This window comes from Onychostoma macrolepis, chromosome 14 (genome assembly GCF_012432095.1).
Source record: "Onychostoma macrolepis isolate SWU-2019 chromosome 14, ASM1243209v1, whole genome shotgun sequence".
Lineage (NCBI taxonomy): Eukaryota > Metazoa > Chordata > Actinopteri > Cypriniformes > Cyprinidae > Onychostoma > Onychostoma macrolepis.
In genome coordinates, this window is record NC_081168.1 from 20,112,867 (window position 1) to 20,132,769 (window position 19,903).

The window sequence follows — 19,903 nt, forward strand, 5'->3', positions numbered from 1 at the left end:
GCCTGTTATGACCATGTCTCTGTTGAGAAATAAAAGCTTGCAAATGGATCTGCACGGCTCATGTCTCGTTGACCCCGTGACACAAACAAAGTGCTGGAGAGTTATGAAATGGCAGCAGTGAGTCCAGATCTGAATCCCATAGAACACCTGTGAAGAGATCTCAAAACAGCAGTCGGGAGAAGGCATCCTTCAAATCTGAATGACCTGGAGCAATGTGCAAAAGAAGAGTGGTCCAAAAGTCCAGTAGAGAGGTGTAAGAAACTCATTCATGGTTTCAGGAAGCGATTGATTTCAATTATTTTTTTCCAAAGGGGGTGCTACCAAATATTAAGTTAAGGGTGCCAATAATTTTGTCCAGTGCAATTTTTTTTTGGGTTATGTGGAATTGTATCAGATTTGACTTTTCTTCTGTTGTTTTTGTTTTTTTTTCTGTTCCAATGCAAACAAACAAACATGTGAATACCAAAACATTTGCAACTGCAACAATTTTCTGAGAGAAGGGTTGCATTTTCTGACAGAATTGCAAGGGTGCCGATATTTTTGGCCATGACTGTATACATGTGTATATAAGTTATTTTAAATTGTAATATATTTCACAGTATTACTGTTTTTGACTGTAGGTTTGATTAAAAATGCATATGCATGAACATGAAAATCTTTTAAACGTATTCATCTTTTAAAAACAAATCTTACAGACTTTTGCACGCTTATGTGATTTATGCAATGTGACCTGGTCATATCTTCATGATTTTCACTCACTAATGCGTCAAATGTTGAACACTTTTTGTTTTATGGAGGAGATGCTGATCTCCATGCTGATTTATCATTTACTGTTTGTGAGACATGCTGGCAATGCGAGTTGAATAAATCAGAAAAATCCAAAAGGTTCATGCATATTTTATTCAAGAGTAAAAAAAGAGATTTGTCCCATAGGGCATGCTCACACTGTCCGTACTGTAGGTCAGGAAATCATGATGCTCAGAATGAAGCTCCAGAGAAAAATACAAGATATAGAATCACAAATAACTCATGAACGTTTTCATTATTCATAAAGTAAAGCACAATGAGCAACCAAAACGAGGATGAGGCAAAGTGGAATAAACCAGCAGAACTCTTAATAATAATAATAATCATCATAAGTAACCAGAATATTGTTTAGAATAATGATCAGAATATACTTCTCCTTAAAAATGTGCGACACGTTAAGGTGTGTCCATATTTGATTTACATTTGAAATAACCATGCAGTCATGCTTTGGCAGCCCGGATGTCATTTCACAGAATTATATGTTCCTTCACACTACTGGATAACTTCTGTACATCGATAAAGAAACGCAAAAGGTTTAACACCTCATCGGAGCTTAATTAACTGTACAGCAATGTAAACAAACAAAAAAGAACCCAACAAACAATAAATAAATAGCTTGAATACAAAATAAAATAACATGAAAATAAGCGATAACAAAACGGTCCTTAAAAATATACGCCATTTATATACAAAATAAACTCCCATGAATTATGCGTGGCTGGAAATCCGTTCTGTCTAGTGCGGCAACACAGGACAAGGACCTGTTTGAAACCACCAATAACAGCTCGACGCAATCCCTCAGCTCAAATCACCCCCCTGTTTCTCGCATTCACTCACACACACACACACACACACACACACACACACAGAGCTGACTGAACGCTTCTCCCCCCCCATCAGCTCTGGAGCACCAGAGGTGGCGGGAAAGTGTCAGACTGCCATAGCAACCGCAGCACGACGTGACAACGGCGGATTTACACAACACAGCGAGCACATAGCATGAGGGGCGTTACGGCGACTCCAAACCTCTCTGTTATTTGTGGATTAATCGTGATAACCTGTGTGAAGTTATTCTGTGTAATATTAGTTATTCCATATATAGTGATTACTAGTAGCAAAACATAGAACTGCAAGAGAAGTGTGAAAGTAAACGGTTACAAGCTTCTCGCACACGTACGAACGCAAACGTACGCTCCGACGCTTTTGAATAAATAGTGCGTCGGCCTTGTGTTTTATGTTTCACAGCAGGCCAAGAAAAAAAAGGTAAGCGTTTGTGAAAACCTACTTATCATCATCATCATCATCGTATAGTAATTATATATCACATGTCGCCCACGCACGCACACAGACACGCACGCAAAGTGCAAACACGCATAAATAAACATCTCTTCGGACAAAGGAACAGGGAATGCACTCCGTGTTCGTATTTCCATTACATAGCCCCATATCCATAAAACTACATATCCCATCATGCAACTCTCACGCATGATCATCTTCACGCGGCTCATCTCATGTTTGTAGTTCAGGCCGTTGAACGTCAAGCAGGGAGTTCTTTCTAAATATATCACATAATCCATCTGCTACATAGACGGTAGCAGTGAAAATGAGGGGAGAGGGGAGAATTGCATTATGGGAGGAGGAGCAGTGGCGAGCGAGGGATGGGAGGAGGAGGAGATGAATCACTGGGTATTGCTGTTGTCGTCCGTGCCGTTGGATTCGGCCATGTTCATCTTGCCCATCGACAGCCCCACGCTGTTGACCCCGTCTCGGCGAGGCGGCATGCGCTCGTTTATGCGGTCCAGACCCTTCGCCTCCTCGAAACTGGTGATCTTGTGCTGTGGAGAAAAGCCACGGATGGCTATGAGAAAAAAAAAAGAGAGAAAAGAAGAGGAGTCACCAATTGCGCATGGGCAAAATCTAAACCAGACAAGCAGACATACCAACAAATGATCACATACTGTTAGACAGATGAATGGCTTGTTCTACAAATTGGATATAGTCACAGAGTGTTCTCTTGACATGATGATATATCTATATCAAGAGACACACACATACACATGTCTGGGTCATATTTCACTTCAAAATCATATTTTGCAGTTTGCAATTTTGCAGTACGTGGAAAAAAAAGTTCAAAAATACAATATACAGATATACAGCCTGCTAAATTAACTAAATAAATGCATGTATTTATGTATAAATAAAAATATACTTTTACATTTTCCTCAAAACGATTACTGTAATGTAAAAAACAAACAAACATATTTTTAGTTTTTTTTTTTACCAGGGTGGTATTTGCTGTACAACATTTAAATTTATTTTTCAAATTTCTAAATAATAAAATTGATTATTTTACAATATTGGACAAATTACAGTAATGAATATTTCAGGGGCATTATATTGCAATATAAATACTATTAATAATAATGCAACAAAATATTACATTTATTTCATATTTTGCATACACATTCACATTTTCTTTATGCAAACATTTTTTATTTTGATTATTGGAGTGAAATGTGATCTGATATGACTTAAAATTTCACTCATACACAGATATCTCTTCAAACACGCGACTGATTCACTCTGCTATGTAATAGTCACATTATAAGCACAAATTCACAACTGCACATATTTCACAACCGGTCACACACACACACACAATATATCATCAGTGTTGGGAAGGTTACTTTGGAAATGTAATAGGTTACAGATCACAAGTTAAAATGCAATAAGCTGTGTACTATTTCAATTACTTTATTAAAGTAAATGTAGGTGATTACATTTGATTGCTTTTCTAAATTTCTACATTTAAAAAATAATTTTCAGACATTTAAACCAGGCAGGTTAACCTTACAGTAGAACTCAACACTGATTACTGTCAGACTTTCAAAATCCCTCATCGCTTGGATTAAGATTATAATCATTTATTTTTAAAGCACAGCCATCACAAAATGAGACTTTAGCACTTATTTTTATTTTGAGATTGTTTGAGGTTAAAAACAGATGTGAAATATTAAAAAGAATTAGTTTAATAGATACTGTTTTTGAAATCAAATCATTGCATAGCAATGACAGGAAACACTGGCATCTAACAATGCCGTGGAAAAAAGTTAATCTTAAAAAAATAAAATAAAGCATATACATAAAGCCAAATAGGAAGTAAAACAGCTATCAAATAAGCATTTGTCCTATTCTGTGTCCTAATCTCCCAAAACGCTGGTGTCTCATAATTCAGAACAATCAATCAAAAACAGCAAATTAATATTATTCAACATATCCTAGCTTTTTACAGAAAATATTCAGATGTAACCCCTTTGTAATCATTAACATTTTCATAAGTAACTGTAATTTAATTACACTTTTTTTTTCTCAGTAACTGTAACGGGATTACAGTTACATTTATTTTGTAATTAAATTATGTAATGCTGTTACATGTAAATAGTTACTCCCCAACACTGTATGTGGTGTACAAGGGAACAGCTGTGGCGATGATAATGAACGTTACATCTTATCACTTCCACTTCAACTGGAAAAACCTCACAAAGACCAATAGCACAGTCAATGTTTCCATTAGAAAACAAACCCTTTTCACCAGCATCAAAATAGTATTTTGTAATGTCAATTTTTAATGTACTTTGATCCATTCTGATGGAAACATAGTGCCTTATACCACAGTCAGAGATGATGTGAGACTCTCTCTTGGGTTTGCTCTCAGACAACAGAGATGTTTCTGGCTTTCACCCTGTGTGCTGAGAAAAGAGTTTTGGAAGTATTTTTGCTACTGATTTTCTCCATAGGTATATTTTGATAAGTAGCTATAAACCTTGAAGTTAACCAACTCGCTCTGATATGAATAATGATGCTAACTATTTGAATATTATAAAACAAATATTCAAGTGCACCAGTGTTATTAACTAAAAACTCTACTACTTATAAAAATCAAGATGAAATAAATTAGAAAACATTAAAACACATTCTGAAAGTAAGAAATGTCGCCTTGTAAACTAACTGAAATAAGTTGAATTGACATAACCAAATTACCAAAAACTAAAATTAAAATAAAAAGTAAAAATATAAAAAAAGCTTATTCAAAATATTAATAAATGCTAATAGAATAGAAATAATATTAAAATAACACTGCTGCGTACTTAACATCTTCCATGCATGTGTGTATATATTTATTTTACTTTCAACTTTGCAATTTTAATATTTACTGGGCCTCATGAACGGTTCTGTGCAAACTGTTTCTAAAACAATTCCTAAATAAATGTTCTCATTTCATAATTTTTTTTTTTAAATGAAAGATCTACACAAATTCATTCAACTTGTTTTGCATTTGGTTTCAAATAAGAATCACTTCTACATAAGTGTATTTCATTCTTTCACAGCCTTGGAGCTCTAGGTCAATCTCACAAGGCCAATATGTTATTGATTTAAAGCCAGTTTTGCTATATGGAGATTTTAAATGGCATTTATTATCCAAAACCACTCACTGACCTTTAAGTCATTGTTTACCAGATTTACACAAAGACCATTTAGAATGAGTCTAAAAAACAAACCCTGTCATAGAGAGGTCACATGATCCCTGCAGATCACATGGTCATGATAGACCAAACCCAGAGTGAGTGCGCGAAGAGCGGCGCTGGGGTGATCAGCGTTTGGGGCAGGGTGCTGTAAGAATACTGGGTCATTAGTGAGAGGCAGGGGCGCACGCCCTCACCTGCCTATGGCCCAGATTCTTGCTGTCTGCTGAGTCATTCTGTAACTTTGCTGATTAGGTACATAAGAATGTATGCCGTTGGAAAAAAAGGTGGAGAACAGCAGAGCAGAGTCCAGCATTTGCATAAGCAGGAAGACACAGGTCTGTTTGTGTGTGTGTGTACATGTCTATGTATGTCTCAGTGTATTTCTATAATACGCTATTCAGACTAGCTTTCTAAACAACATCTGAGTTACAATTGTCAACAGAGGACATATTTTATATACTGAATTAAACAGGATTGGGCTCTAGTTTTCACTGAAATGAGATTGGGTGGATGTGCGTTACAATGTACATGCTGAAAAACCAGCTTAAACTGGTTTTGGCTGGTTTATGCAGGTCTAGCTGTTCTCCCAGCCTCTCACGTGCCGCAAACCCCTCTAAAACTAGCAAAACAGATCAGCTTTGCTGGCACAGGAGATGAGAAAATGATTTAAGCTGGTTTAAACAGTTTCATTTAGCGGGGATATGATTATGACTTTATGTATATTATTATTATGGGAAGGAATTAATTAAAATGATAATCAAACCTGATGCTACATATTCCTATCTGGACTTATTAGTTGAAAACTGGTAGGCAATTTAGCCATAACTTTTATCAGAGATTGTGTTAGAAAAACTAGACTAGAGTAAAATGGAGAAAACGTAAAACTAATCATGTTTGAAAACTGTTCTAAGATATTAACAAAATCTGACAAAACCTCTATTAGGAATGCCCTCAAAGGTAAAAATAAATAAATGAATGAATGAATAAATAATTAATTAAGATTATTAAATAAAACAAATATTTTTTTTTAAATCTAGAAATCTAATTTTTCTTTTCCTTAGTCTGTAGTCTTTGTAATTAAATGTAGCTTAAAAACAATACAATCGTATGGTTAATGTTTTTGAAAGAAGTCTCTTATGCTCCCCAAGTCTACATTTATTTGGTTAAAAATACAGTAAAAACAGTCAAGTTGTGAAATATTAATACAATTTAAAATAAGTGTTTTCTATTTGAATTAGTTTTAAAATGTATTTTATTCCTGTGATGCAAAGCTGAATTTTCAGCATCATTACTCCAGTCTTCAGTGTCACATGATCCTTCAGAAATCATAATAATATGTTGATTTGATGCTTAAAAGTAAAACCCATTTCTGATTATTATCAATGTTGAAAACAGTTGTGCAGCTTCATATTTTTTGTGGAAACTGTGATATATTTATTTTTCAGGATTCTTTGATAAATATATAGTTCAGACGAACAGTATTTATTTCAAATAGAAATCTTCTGTAACATAAATGTTTTTATTGTCATTTTTGATCAGTTTAATGTATCCTCGTTGAATAATTGTTTTCATTTCTTTAAAAAAATATTTTACTGACCCCAAACTTTTAAAATAGTGTATGTTCCCATTTAGACATGTAGTTAAGTGTGTGTGTGTGTGTGTGTGTGTCTGTGAGAAATACACAATCCCTGACCAGTCATAGCACCCCACACGCTCAGTTAGCTAGGCTGCGCTGTCTAGCAAGCTAGCGTGTTACAGCGGTCGCTATGAAACCTCTGAGCAGCACAGAGAGATAGAGGCCGGCCAGTTTACCTTCTCCATCCTCAACCGTCTCCACGGCTTCAATGGCCTCGATGGTAGCTGAGGAGGCACAGAAAGACAGACGGAGAGAAGGAGAGAGGGAGAGAGGGAGGATGGATGGGGGAGTTTATTGTGACAGTCATGCACGCAGCACAGTCCCCCAGCATCAGCTGCCAAGTAGCTGCCGCGGACAGTTAGCAGTTAGCGTTAGCCGGTTAGTGTCCCTGTATGTGTGTGCACATTTCTGATGGTTTAATTAGCGAAGAGAATGAACGAAAGTGTTTGACTAAAAGAGAGGGGTTAGCAAACATGTACATGAGTTTGTAAGTCATTGTCTTAGTGACCTTGAAAGAGAAAAGAGGCTGTGATGGGAGAGAGAGAAAGAGCGATGTTTGCTTTTGTAACTCACCACTCTGCAAGGTCTGTTTTCCTCCAGACAGTACGCCGCTCGGCAGCATGCCGGTGGGAGTCAGACCTTTCAGGGTTAACACATTCTCACTCTCCTCTCTGTCGAAACACAACCACACGTCTGCGATTTAAACACTCATATACGCCACACAAACTAAACAATGCGCTTGTCACAAAAAAAAAAAAACATATTAGATGAAAAACCTGAAAATGAACTGAACTGAACTGAAATAAGTACTAAAACTGCTAAAACTAAAACTGAAATAAAAATAAATGAAAGCTAAATTGAAATAATTGAAACTAAAAAATGAATAAAATGATTTAAAATGAACAGACAATGTAAAAATAATTCAAAATATTAATAAACACTGTAATATTATATAAATAATACTAAATAACTGTTAACCATTGGTCATTTTTTATTATTTAATATTCTTATTTGCATAATTATGAGGTTAATGACATTAATTGGACAAGCTCAGCATGCAACTGCTTGTCCATTTGTGGAAATTTGTCTTCTGAAACGTACTACAATAATACAACACATGGATGTTTCTGCAAATCAACACATGAATATTTAATGATGTAAGTATTGATTAGTTTGTGATTGGTCACCTTTGGCACTGCATTAGACATGTGATTAAAGTCAGTCTTAACCAAAGTTAAAAGCGGCTTTAACCCATGATTTCAAAAGTAATCAAACCTGTTCATTTGAAGGGGGTGTCCCAAAACTTTTGTCCATATAGTGTATTTCAGTTAGTAGCCAAGGCAACATTTCTAATCTTCATTTGAGATTAAATTCAAGTTTTTCATTTAAAATGTTTTTTTCCTCAGCTTTTTTCAATTAATGAAAATGATTTTAATGGTAGCAATAACAACGCTGTCTCACACCGCACAAACACACACATATTGCTGTATGTATGTATGTGTGTATATATATATATATATATATATATATATATAATTTTTTATTTAATTTTTTTTATGTCCTACACACCCAAACATGTGTTCTCAACCCCTCCCAGACTCACCGCAGGACTGAGAACATTTTGGCCATTTTGCCGATGGCACGAATCTTGTTTCTGATGACCTCTTTACGGGCGGCCGCAGCATTAGCTAAGATGAACCAGGAAACAAACTTAGATTTCATAAACAACATACTGAAGCTGAATATTCTGCAAGATTTTTAAATGATGTTTCTCTAGGAATCTGGGATGTCTAATTCTTATTTCTTACTTTAAAAACTATAGGTGTTATAATATAAATGATCTAGTCCTGTGCGTTTTAGAAAACATTAGAGGAAAAATGTATGAGTAATGTGCAGTCCTCACCATCAAAGATCTCATCTCCATCGTTCATAAGCTCATCATCGGAGCAGATACTGAGGACATTCACCAACATTTCTGTCACTGTAGAGGAGTCAAAGGTAAAAAAGGTAAGATCTTTTGACATTTTAGCATAAACTATGATAATTTTGAACAAATACATTCACAACAACACCATAACAAGAAATGCTATATTGATACGCTGGATAAACTTGATCTTTTAATCTCCATCTCTATCAAGTGAAATATTTTTGGATGGCTCATTTGCTTCATTCTAGTTTGACTTGAGACAGAATAGATGGAGCTACTCCATCTGCTTTGTTTTAACAAGTCCGCAGAAGAGCGCATCCACTTTTCTCACACATACCCAGAATGAAGAAAATGGAAAGAATTTGTGCAGTCACAAAGCCTGGCTGTCTCCAGGCAGAATGAGAATGTCTCAAGCTGTTTAGCAACATTGTTTAAGAACATGTTTCCTCGAATTTCCCACCTTTCTCTCCAACGAACGGAAGAGACCAGGTGAAGACGTCCATGAAGTTGGGCAGCCAGTACGGATGTGGCGAGCAGTTGAACTGTCGTATGTTCATTACGTTGTTCTCGTATTTAAGCACGGCCGCTGCGGACAGACATTAAAGCAATTATATTCACACAAAACAAACATATTTACATGAGTATCTCTACTTCTCTTATGAACATCTGTAACTTACTTTTTGATTGACACACATAATTGACACACGACAAAAACACAAAGCCTTGCAACTTTGCATTACATACGATGACCTCTGACATACTTCAGTATTTATAAATCTTACAAAACAGGTTTCCATATGTCTCTCCTACACAAATCTATCAACAACATGCCTGGATTACATTTCATATTTCAAAGATAAGAAAAAAATATTTTGCACATAGAAAATAAAGCCTTTTCAGGACAATCAGGAAGTTGATATACTGTATATGAATATATGTGTATAAATAATAATGATTGTAATTAACAAATAATTATATATTGTTTTATGTATTTTTTTCTATATATATATATATATATATATATATATATATAGATAGATAATTAGGAATTATATATTATATTAATTCATTCTTCATTTTTAAATTTAATGAAAAATATTAAATTTATAAATAAACTGTTTGTTGTCTATATTTGTTGTATAACTTTGTACTAAATTAAATTAATGCTGATCTACACTAGAGTTTAAGTGTCACATAGAAAATCATAGAAAAATATCACACGCACACAAAAAACGATAATATCTTTACAAGAATTATTATTTTTTTCCTTCAAGATACAACTCATTTCATTCTGAGATACACCTGCTCGTACATAATGAACCACATGTGTTGGCATGTAACCGTGTGGCAGAGAGAAAACCTGAATTCAGACCTTTGTTGTTGTAAACGTCCAGGTAGTTTGGAGCAGAGAAGATGGTGATGAGAGAAGGGAAACCTGTAGTCTGACTCTTCCTGTACATACGGTAACTGAGAGAGAAAGAAAACAAAGAAGAGAAAGAAGGTAATTACAGTATGGCAATCAGAAACTTAATCAGAATCACAATAGGAAATAAGTGAGGGAAAAATAATCTTCTTCCTCAGATTTTGCTAAAAATTAAGTACTTATTTGTGTTATGGTGGACCCGGTTTAAAAACCCCAAAAATGTTTGGTTTCTCAAAGCATAGTCTCAGATCATAATAAATTACTGTTTGGAAGCCTTTATACACTGTTTATTTTAAAACAACTTGGCCTTTAATGTGCAAAGGCGTGCAGTAAAATAAAATGATGAACATAAAATGCTTTAAATATGTTTAAAGAACATTAATATTACTCGTCTGTGTAAAATGAATGTACTCGGCTAACATGCTGTCTGTTGTTGTTGTCATCTGTTGTACTGAATATTGTAGATGCATTACTGACTGTTGTTTAGCTGCCTGTAAGGTATAGTTCACTATTGTGGAGTATTGTAGATTATCTTTGCACATTTAAAGCTACACTGACCGATAAGTGGGCCTGGGCTGAGGTGAATAGGTGAATGTTTGTGCATTGGTCACATTTCAGATCAATAAACACTACAGTACTGTAATGTATGTGGATTATGGAGAATCAATGGCTCTGTGTGTCTCTCTGTATTTGATCAACACAAACTCCACCAGCCTGTCAGTATACTGCTTTTATGTGGGTGTTTCATCAGGCATATCTGTAGGTGAGGAAAGCAGCCATACAGAAAGAGACAAGAGGTCAAAGGTGATGTTGGTGTTGGTTTCTTACCCCGCGTCCTGTGCCTCATGTGCCCTGATGACAGACAGTAAGTTGTTGGTCTGTAAAAACTCACACACCGCAGGATAGCTGTAAAAAAATGATAAAACATACATTAATGAGGCTTGATAAACATTATTTACAGTCCTTCACTGATAACACAACTCATTTGACTAAATAACTAGCTAAATACATACATACTACATAGGCTGAGAGACCATCTAAAACCAGCTAAGATCAGCAAACCACCACAGACTGTTGTTTTGTCCATTTAGCACTTGTGATTTAGATCTAGCATATCTGTTGAAACCTCATTGCCAGTTCATTAGGTTTCATTTGATTACACAGCCTTCTGATATTTATGATAACAGACTTTACCCGTTGTTAGCGTGTTTATTATTGTCTTACCGCTATCAGCCACCAGGGGGTAGCAGTGAAGTAAATGTGCAGCTTACAGTGAAAATCACCATCATTTTCTGCTCAAAATATCTGAAGGGTCTAAATGTGATACTAGTAAAGAGATGAGCACTCAGACTCGGTGGTGTATGATTGCATGTTGAAGAATAGTCCTGCATGTTATTTGTTAGTTTAACTTAGCGGTCTATTATTTTCTTTTTATACTGGTATATTGAAAGTAACAGACCTGAAGCGCACACAGACACACCGATCATCCACTGTGTTTCATTGATTTCAGAAGGTTTCATAAGAAGTGAAAACAGTGAGGATTGTGGGTAATAACGTTCACACCCGAGGCTCTCATTCACAGGCTGCGCAATGTTAGCTGTGGTATCCCTTCTCTCGCTCTCTTTCTCTCTATTTTTTTATTTGCTTGCTTGCTGCAGGTTAGCTGTGATTCCTTGTAATTTTGCCCAAAAATTTATATATAAATCACTATAAAATAATAATAATTATTATTATTATATACTATTTTATGTTAAATATTATAATAGTAAAGTATTTCTTTTTTATATTTATATTTTATTTATTTTTATATTATTGTTATTTATTATTATTTAATTATTTTTATTAAATAAAAATAAACAAAAGAAATATATACATTCTACATTATTAATATTTTATTTTACAGTATAACAGAAAATAATGATATTATATACATTTGTATATAATATTATATAATACACTAATATTTATGTCTAAATGTCTTTATTTTCAAATGTTAAGCCATCGTACATTCATTTGGTGGAAAACTGCTTCTCCTTTGTTGGCTACAGGTTTAAAAATGCTTCTCATTACAAAATGCTTCCCTATTTATTTAATTAAATAGGAGCCTTCGTGATTTGATAATCGCACTAAGCCATATCACGATTTCTGTTTCATTTCGTTTAATCGCTTGGCCCTCTTTTCTATCTTCTCTTCCTTTTCTGCTCCATCATTTCTGTCTTTCTCTCAGGTTCTCACTATATCTCTGTATCTTCATATCTCAGCGGATCTGGCAGTAGTAGCCAGTTGTCATGGTAACGGCAGAGCGCAGATTCCCGTGGGATTGTGGGGATTCTGTGTTGTGCTGAGGCTGGTCACTGTTTGGACTGCTTTACAATTCCAATTAAACTCGTGCAGCACTTCAGGCGCTGGACTTTCATCTGCACCTTAATTTACTGTACAAACGGTCCCTGAGGAACATCGGTTTGCTCAGTGGTTGCTCGTTCATAGTGCAGAAGACTTCAAATTTAAGATGGCTCTCCTAAAATTCCCTAGAGGTAATATAAAGATACATAAATTACACAATTGTTGACAGACAGTAAGAGTATAGCGTTATAAAATAAATGTGGATCGTCAGAGTCATTGTTGAGATTTCATTGTTGAGTAACTGGGGGATTTTCTGAGGAGAAATGTGAGGAGCAGGAGAGTCTCAATTTGCTGTCTAGGAGAAATCACTGAGATACGGAAGGAGGCTGTGTGGTTTACCTGTAGAAGTAGGAGCATCCGCGGACAGTGTTGTGGCTGAAGTAATCTTGACTCTTTTCATTGCCGAAATCTTCCAGGGGTCGGACCAGAGCAGATCACACATGGGGCCAAACGCTGGCGGTTCCTTGAACCGGTCCAGCTGAGAGACAAACAGAGAGACAGTGAGTTATCTAGTAGTATAAGAATACAAATGTGCTCCGTTTCGAGAATGTAATCCCTCCATTTTGAGAATGAATGTAACAAACCTTCTCAAATGTGCATCACAATGAGCACATGTTTAATATAGTCATACTCTGGAGGCAAATAAGTTGACAAATTTCCCCACAAATCTTTTTTTTTTTTTTTCTTAAAATAAATGTAAACATGTAAACAACGTTGCTTTATTTTATTCTAAATGCAAAAAAGTGGCTCAGTATTAGTTATAATTTACCTATTAAAATGTTTATCTTAAGTATATACGTAAATATATAAATACAGTGAGTCGTCTGCTCAGTGTCAACATCACTAAAATTAAATATTATTAAATATGCTAATAATACTAATAAATGAACAACATTATTAATATTTAACCATATTTTCTGTATTATTTTATCTTATTTTACATCACACTATTGTTTTAATTTGTTAATACTACGTTTTACTCAATTTTCTAAATTCATTTTGCATTCATTTTTTTGTTTTTCTTTTCTGCATTGAAAATAAAAATGTACTTTGTTGTACAAAGTAAAGAAGACAAGAATAATCATTTTAAAAAACTGTGTGGTGTGCTGTGTTTGTGCACAGCCTGTTCATTGCTAAAGAAAATAGACCAGAAGCATAATGGGAGATTTACAGAAGATCCGTCAAACGTCTGTTGATAGAGCTAAGTCTTAAGGCATAAAACATTTTAAATCATCTAGGACTGCTTGATAAGGAATTTCTGGGGAACAGGAACTGGATTTACCGTTCAAAGTTTGGAGTGGGTAAGAGTTTTAGTAGTTTAGCCTCTTATGCTCACCAAGGCTGCATTTGATCAAAAACCCAGTAAAAACTGTAATATTGATAAATATTACAATTTAAAATGGCTGTTTTATTTTGCATTATATTTTAAAATGTAATCTATTCCTGTGATGCAAAGCTGAACTTTCAGCATCATTACTCCAGTCTTCAGTGTCACATGATCCTTCAGCAATCATTCTAATATGCTGATTTGCTGCTAAATAAACATTGCTTGTTGTTGTTGAAAACAGTCGTGCTGCTTAATATTTTTGTGAAAAGCATGACACATTTTTTAATCTTTGAGCAGAAAGTTCAGAAGAACAAGCATTTATTTGAAAGAAAAACAGTTTGTGAAAATGTAGTCAAAAAGTCACTTTTTGTCAATTAAATGCTGACCCAAACTTTTGAACGGTAGAATTATGTATGTATGTATATACACCGAACAAAATTATAAACGCAACACTTTTGTTTTTGCCCCCATTTTTCATGAGCTGAACTCAAAGATCTAAGATTTTTTCTATGTACACAAAAGGCCTATTTCTTTCAAATATTGTTCACAAATCTGTCTAAATCTGTGTTAGTGAGCACTTCTCCTTTGCCGAGATACTCCATCCACCTCACAGGTGTAGCATATCAAGATGCTGATTAGACAGCATGATTACTGCACATGTGTGCCTTAGGCTGGCCACAATAAAAGGCCACTCTAAAATGTGCAGTTTTACTGTATTGCGGGGGTTCGGGGGTATCTGGTGTGACCACCATTTGCCTCACGCAGTGCAACACATCTCCTTCGCATAGAGTTGATCAGGTTGTTGATTGTGGCCTGTGGAATGTTGGTCCATTCCTCTTCAATGGCTGTGCGAAGTTGCTGGATATTGGCAGGAACTAGAATACGCTGTCGTATACGCTGATCCAGAGCATCCCAAACATGCTCAATGGGTGACATGTCCGGTGAGTATGCTGGCCATGCAAGAACTGGGATGTTTTCAGCTTCCAGGAATTGTGTACAGATCCTTGCAACATGGGGCCGTGCATTATCATGCTGCAACATGAGGTGATGGTCGTGGATGAATGTCACAACAATGGGCCTCAGGATCTTGTCACGGTATCTCTGTGCATTCAAAATGCCATCAATAAAATGCACCTGTGTTCATTGTCCATAACATGCACCTGCCCATACCATAACCCCACCGCCACCATGGGTCACTCGATCCACAACGCTGACATCAGCAAACCGCTCACCCACACGACGCCATACACGCTGTCTGCCATCTGCCCTGTACAGTGAAAACCGGGATTCATCCGTGAAGAGAACACCTCTCCAAAGTGCCAGACGCCATTGAATGTGAGCATTTGCCCACTCAAGTCGGTTACGACGACGAACTGCAGTCAGGTCGTGGTCTCCGGTTGTGAGGCCGGTTGGATGTACTGCAAAATTCTCTGAAACGCCTTTGGAGATGGCTTATGGTAGAGAAATGAACATCAATTCACGGGCAACAGCTCTGGTGGACATTCCTGCAGTCAGCATGCCAATTGCACGCTCCCTCAAAACTTGCGACATCTGTGGCACTGTGCTGTGTGATAAAACTGCACATTTTAGAGTGGCCTTTTATTGTGGCCAGCCTAAGGCACACCTGTGCAATAATCATGCTGCCTAATCAGCATTTTGATATGCCACATGGGGATGGGGTATCTCGGCAAAGGAGAAGTGCTCACTAACACAGATTTAGACAGATTTGTGAACAATATTTGAGAGAAATAGGCCTTTTGTGTACATAGAAAAAGTCTTAGATCTTTGAGTTCAGCTCATGAAAAATGGGGGCAAAACTAGTGTTATGTATGTATATATATATATATATATATATACATATATACATATATACATACACACACACACACACACACACTGAACAAAATTATATGTATGTATATACATAACACACACACACACACATTCCTCCTCACCCTCTTAATGTCATCTAATGTGTGTATCTCTGGAGACAGGCCGCCATGAACACACAAAAACTGCTGATTCATCAGAGCAGCCAGAGGCAGACAGTCGAACGCATCCATGCACACGTCGTACACCTGCTCCGAGTATTTGATTTTACCTGAAAGGAAGAGAGACAGAGATCACACACCTGCACGGAGCATCTGATTTCACCCGAGAGACAGAGTGAGAGACAAACAAAGAGAGCGCAGGAGAGATACAGATGAGAAGTAATGTCACTCCAGAGCTCAGAAATGAAATGAGCTCCTTCTGAAGGGTTTATTTTCTCTGTATGAAACTAATTTGTACATTAAGCTCCTGCATTCATTTACACTTTCAGAGGACACTAAACCAGAGGTGTGTGTGTGTGTGTGTGTGTGTGTGAGACAGTCTGTGCTGTGTCAATCTCACTGCTCAAATCTACCAATCTGTTCAGCCACATCACTGCATCACTCTGCATTATCTCTCCATCTCTCCCTCCATCTTTCCTCTGATCACACACAAATACTGTCTCACTAATGAAGTTGGATCAATCAATATGTAAAAATTCTACAATGTTGTAGTGTAGTAATAATAAGAATACAAATGTTCTCTGTGTCAGGAATCTATACTGAATGTGACAACCTTCTCAAATGTACATCACAATGAGGGAATATTTAATATAGTCATACTCTGGAGGCAAATTAGTTGACAAATTACCCCACAAAACTTCTTAAATTTATTAAAATAAAAAATAAATGTAAATGTAAACAGTGCTGCTTTGTTTTATTCTAAATACAAAAAAGTAGTTCATTATTAGTTATAATTTACTAATTTATTAAAATGTTTATCTTAAGTATACACATAATTATACTTCCATTACTACTTTTATTTATTTTTATTATATATTCTGTCATCATTTACTCACCCTCAAGTAGTTCCAAACCTGTATGAATGTCTTTGTTCTGCTGAACACAAAGGAAGATATTTTGAAGAAAGTTTGTAACCAGGCTGTTTTGGGGCACCATTGACTTCCATAGTAGGAAAAAAATATACTACGGAAGTCAATGGTGCCCCAGAACTGCTCTGTTTCCCACATTCTTCAGAATATCTTCCTTTGTGTTCAGCAGAACAAAGACATTCATACAGGTTTGGAACTACTTGAGGGTGAGTAAATGATGACAGAATTTTCATTTTTGGGTGAACTATCCCTTTAAATTACCATGGAGCTCATTAAAATGTTGAATTATTTAAATATATAATAACTTATTTCTTAAATTTATTTAAAGTTGGAGCTTATATCTGTACACATATTTTTAAATATATATTTAATCATTCATTCAGCTGGATCTAATTAAAATTATTATTTTTAATATTCATAATTTTTGTTTTAATTTATATCATGCTAATGACACTTCAGACTTCAAGTAGAGAGGAAGATTATTATTGAATAATGACTTTCAGTCGCAAACACGAGGATGCGTAAATAATGACACTTTTTTATTTTATTAAATAAATAATTTTATAATTTGTTTTTACATTTTTGAATGATTATTTTAAATAATTTACTTTATTAGTAGTAGCAGAAGTAGTAGTATTTTGTTTTATTTTAAACTCATTTTAGGTGTATGGTGTGTCTCAATTTAGAAAGCACAGTAAACATTTGTATATAAGTTTGAGCATATTAATGTGTGTGTGTGTGTGTGTGTGTGTGTTCTGTCAGTCAGCAGATGGTAAAGGAGGGCACCCACTCCTCCTCACTCCCCTCATCAGGGAAATCACACTCACAGGCTCCCTGGGCCCAACATTAACAGGCAAATTAATTTTCTGCTAATCATACTCCCTCTTTCTCTCTCTGCATCTCTCTTTCTGTCTGACAAGAGACTGCTCCAGAAAAAGACCTCCATCAGAGGAAAGGAGAGGTGAAATGTTGTGCTTATAAGAATTGTATAGTTTCACACCTTAAATGTAAGTGTAGAGACACCGTAAATGAAAAGAGTTGTCCTCGTGTCAGTACTCACATTCTTGTTTGAAAGTGAAATATTCAGTCAAATGTCTACATTCATGGTTTCCTCGCAGCAGAAACAGCGTCTTTGGGTAGAGGATTTTCAGCGACCAGAGGTAAAGGACACACTGAAGGACAGAATATAGATAGAAAGAAAGATGCTTTCACGGACCACATCAAGATATTTAGGCAAAGGTGGTGTGTGCTACAATCTAGGGTCCCTAAGCAGGGTAGAACAGAACCTTAGGACATACTCACCTCAATACTGAAGTACCCTCGGTCCACATAGTCCCCTAGAAACAGGTACCTCGTTGTCGCAGGAGACCCGCCAACCTCAAATAACTTCATCAGGTCGAAGAACTGCCCGTGAATATCCCCGCACACTGTAACAACACAAAAAAGATTGGCAATGGCTGAAGGAAACAATAGTGCTTGCAAAAGAGTAATAAAAGGAAGAATTTAGCAGAATGACAGAGATTGAGACCTCTTAACTGTAGTTCAGTTTTCATTAAATAAACTCTGATGTAACCCAAATGTTTGACAAAAAAAAAAAAAAATCAGTATGCAAATATTACAGTGACACTCCTGGCATAAACTTATTTATCAGTGAAAATCAAAGGAAGATATTAAAACTTCCTACTTTAAGTTTATTTAAAAAGAAAGAAAGAAAAAAATTAAAATATTTTAGGATTAGAGATTATTATAGGATTTATTTATTAAAACATATTTTAAATAAATAAATAATACTGGTATACAGTTAGTTAGTGTTAGCATAGAAACCTTAAAAATGATTTATTTTAGGATTAGATTTATTTATTAATTCATTAAATTGTCTAATAATTTTAAACATACAGGTATATTAAATAAATGAATAATATATGATTGTTATACAGTTATTTGCCAGTCTAAATCAAAGGCCAGTGTAAATTAAAACTTCCATTTTAAATCTCTGCTTATAACATTGATGATGACCAAAACTACTGAACAAACCTATGACAAGCAATTTAAATGTACAAAAGTCAATTTTCTATTGTTAAAAGTCTCACAATAAGTATTTGTGCTTACTTTTTCTGTCACGAACATAAATTGTGGAGAAATTGGAATTATTTAAAAAATAATTTACCTAATTTTTAGTACATAAGTACATATTAGAATATCAAAATTGCTCTTGCAATTATTCTGTGATATACAAAGTATTTTGTTAACACTGTAAGATCTTGTCTCTGGCTATAATGATAAAATCCAATAGTTATAGCTGAAATCCGTTTGAAACCCTCCAATAAACATCATTAAGATGAGAATGAAAAAGCTGGTCACCGTCCTGACTGAAATGTGTGTGTTTGAGAAAAAGAGAAAGAGACTGAAGAGAAGGTGAGTGTTTTATATCTAATGAAGTCGTCTAATTGGAGCTATTCACATGTGAGTGTGTGTGTGCCCAATGGGAGGTCAAAGGGTTAAAGGCCACGAGGTCTGAATGACTGAAAGCACACAAAGCTAACCATCTCTCTCTGTAATGGGTTCTAGGGAATTAAATCAGTTATCCAGCGAGCAATTAATGTTTAATGACTCCTGTGTGTGAAATTCACCAGGCCACCAGCTGATGAGGGTTCAGAAATGCATGCTGGGAGAGAGGGAGCGGTCCGGTCTCAGGTGTGAAAGGTGCTCGTGTTCAGCTTCTCTGCCTGCTAAATGATGGCATTTTCATAGCTGAGGAGCAACATCTTCGTCCTGCGTCAGACCCGCTGCCTGTGCTGAATGACGCTTTGACTCATGGGAAATTAAGTTCACAAGGTGCAGTTCATTATCTGACCTCTCCTAACAATGTCATTTATTCTCTAACGTCTTCTCAGCCTGTGTTTTTTCAAAAGTTTTCTACTTTATTAGGGTGAG

General features: G+C 35.6%; 1 protein-coding gene and 1 long non-coding RNA gene across 2 annotated transcripts in view; one reads left to right on the forward strand and one right to left on the reverse strand.

Moving 5' to 3' along the window:
* LOC131553471 (uncharacterized) overlaps positions 1 to 19,903 on the forward strand; it is a 35,653-nt gene that overhangs the window by 13,988 nt on the left and 1,762 nt on the right. The window contains exon 2 of the long non-coding RNA XR_009274191.1: positions 19,603 to 19,804. This is a non-coding gene — a long non-coding RNA (uncharacterized LOC131553471). The remainder of the gene's footprint in view (positions 1 to 19,602; positions 19,805 to 19,903) is intronic.
* The window catches only part of ppp3cb (protein phosphatase 3, catalytic subunit, beta isozyme), a 44,305-nt gene continuing 25,283 nt past the window's right edge, over positions 882 to 19,903 (reverse strand). Inside the window, 13 exon segments of the mRNA XM_058798171.1 lie at positions 882 to 2,665; positions 7,146 to 7,193; positions 7,543 to 7,640; positions 8,573 to 8,657; positions 8,873 to 8,950; positions 9,357 to 9,482; positions 10,269 to 10,363; positions 11,148 to 11,225; positions 13,062 to 13,137; positions 13,140 to 13,200; positions 16,005 to 16,150; positions 18,030 to 18,141; positions 18,272 to 18,396. Coding sequence (XP_058654154.1) covers positions 2,487 to 2,665; positions 7,146 to 7,193; positions 7,543 to 7,640; positions 8,573 to 8,657; positions 8,873 to 8,950; positions 9,357 to 9,482; positions 10,269 to 10,363; positions 11,148 to 11,225; positions 13,062 to 13,137; positions 13,140 to 13,200; positions 16,005 to 16,150; positions 18,030 to 18,141; positions 18,272 to 18,396 — 1,307 coding nt within the window. The 3' untranslated portion in view covers positions 882 to 2,486.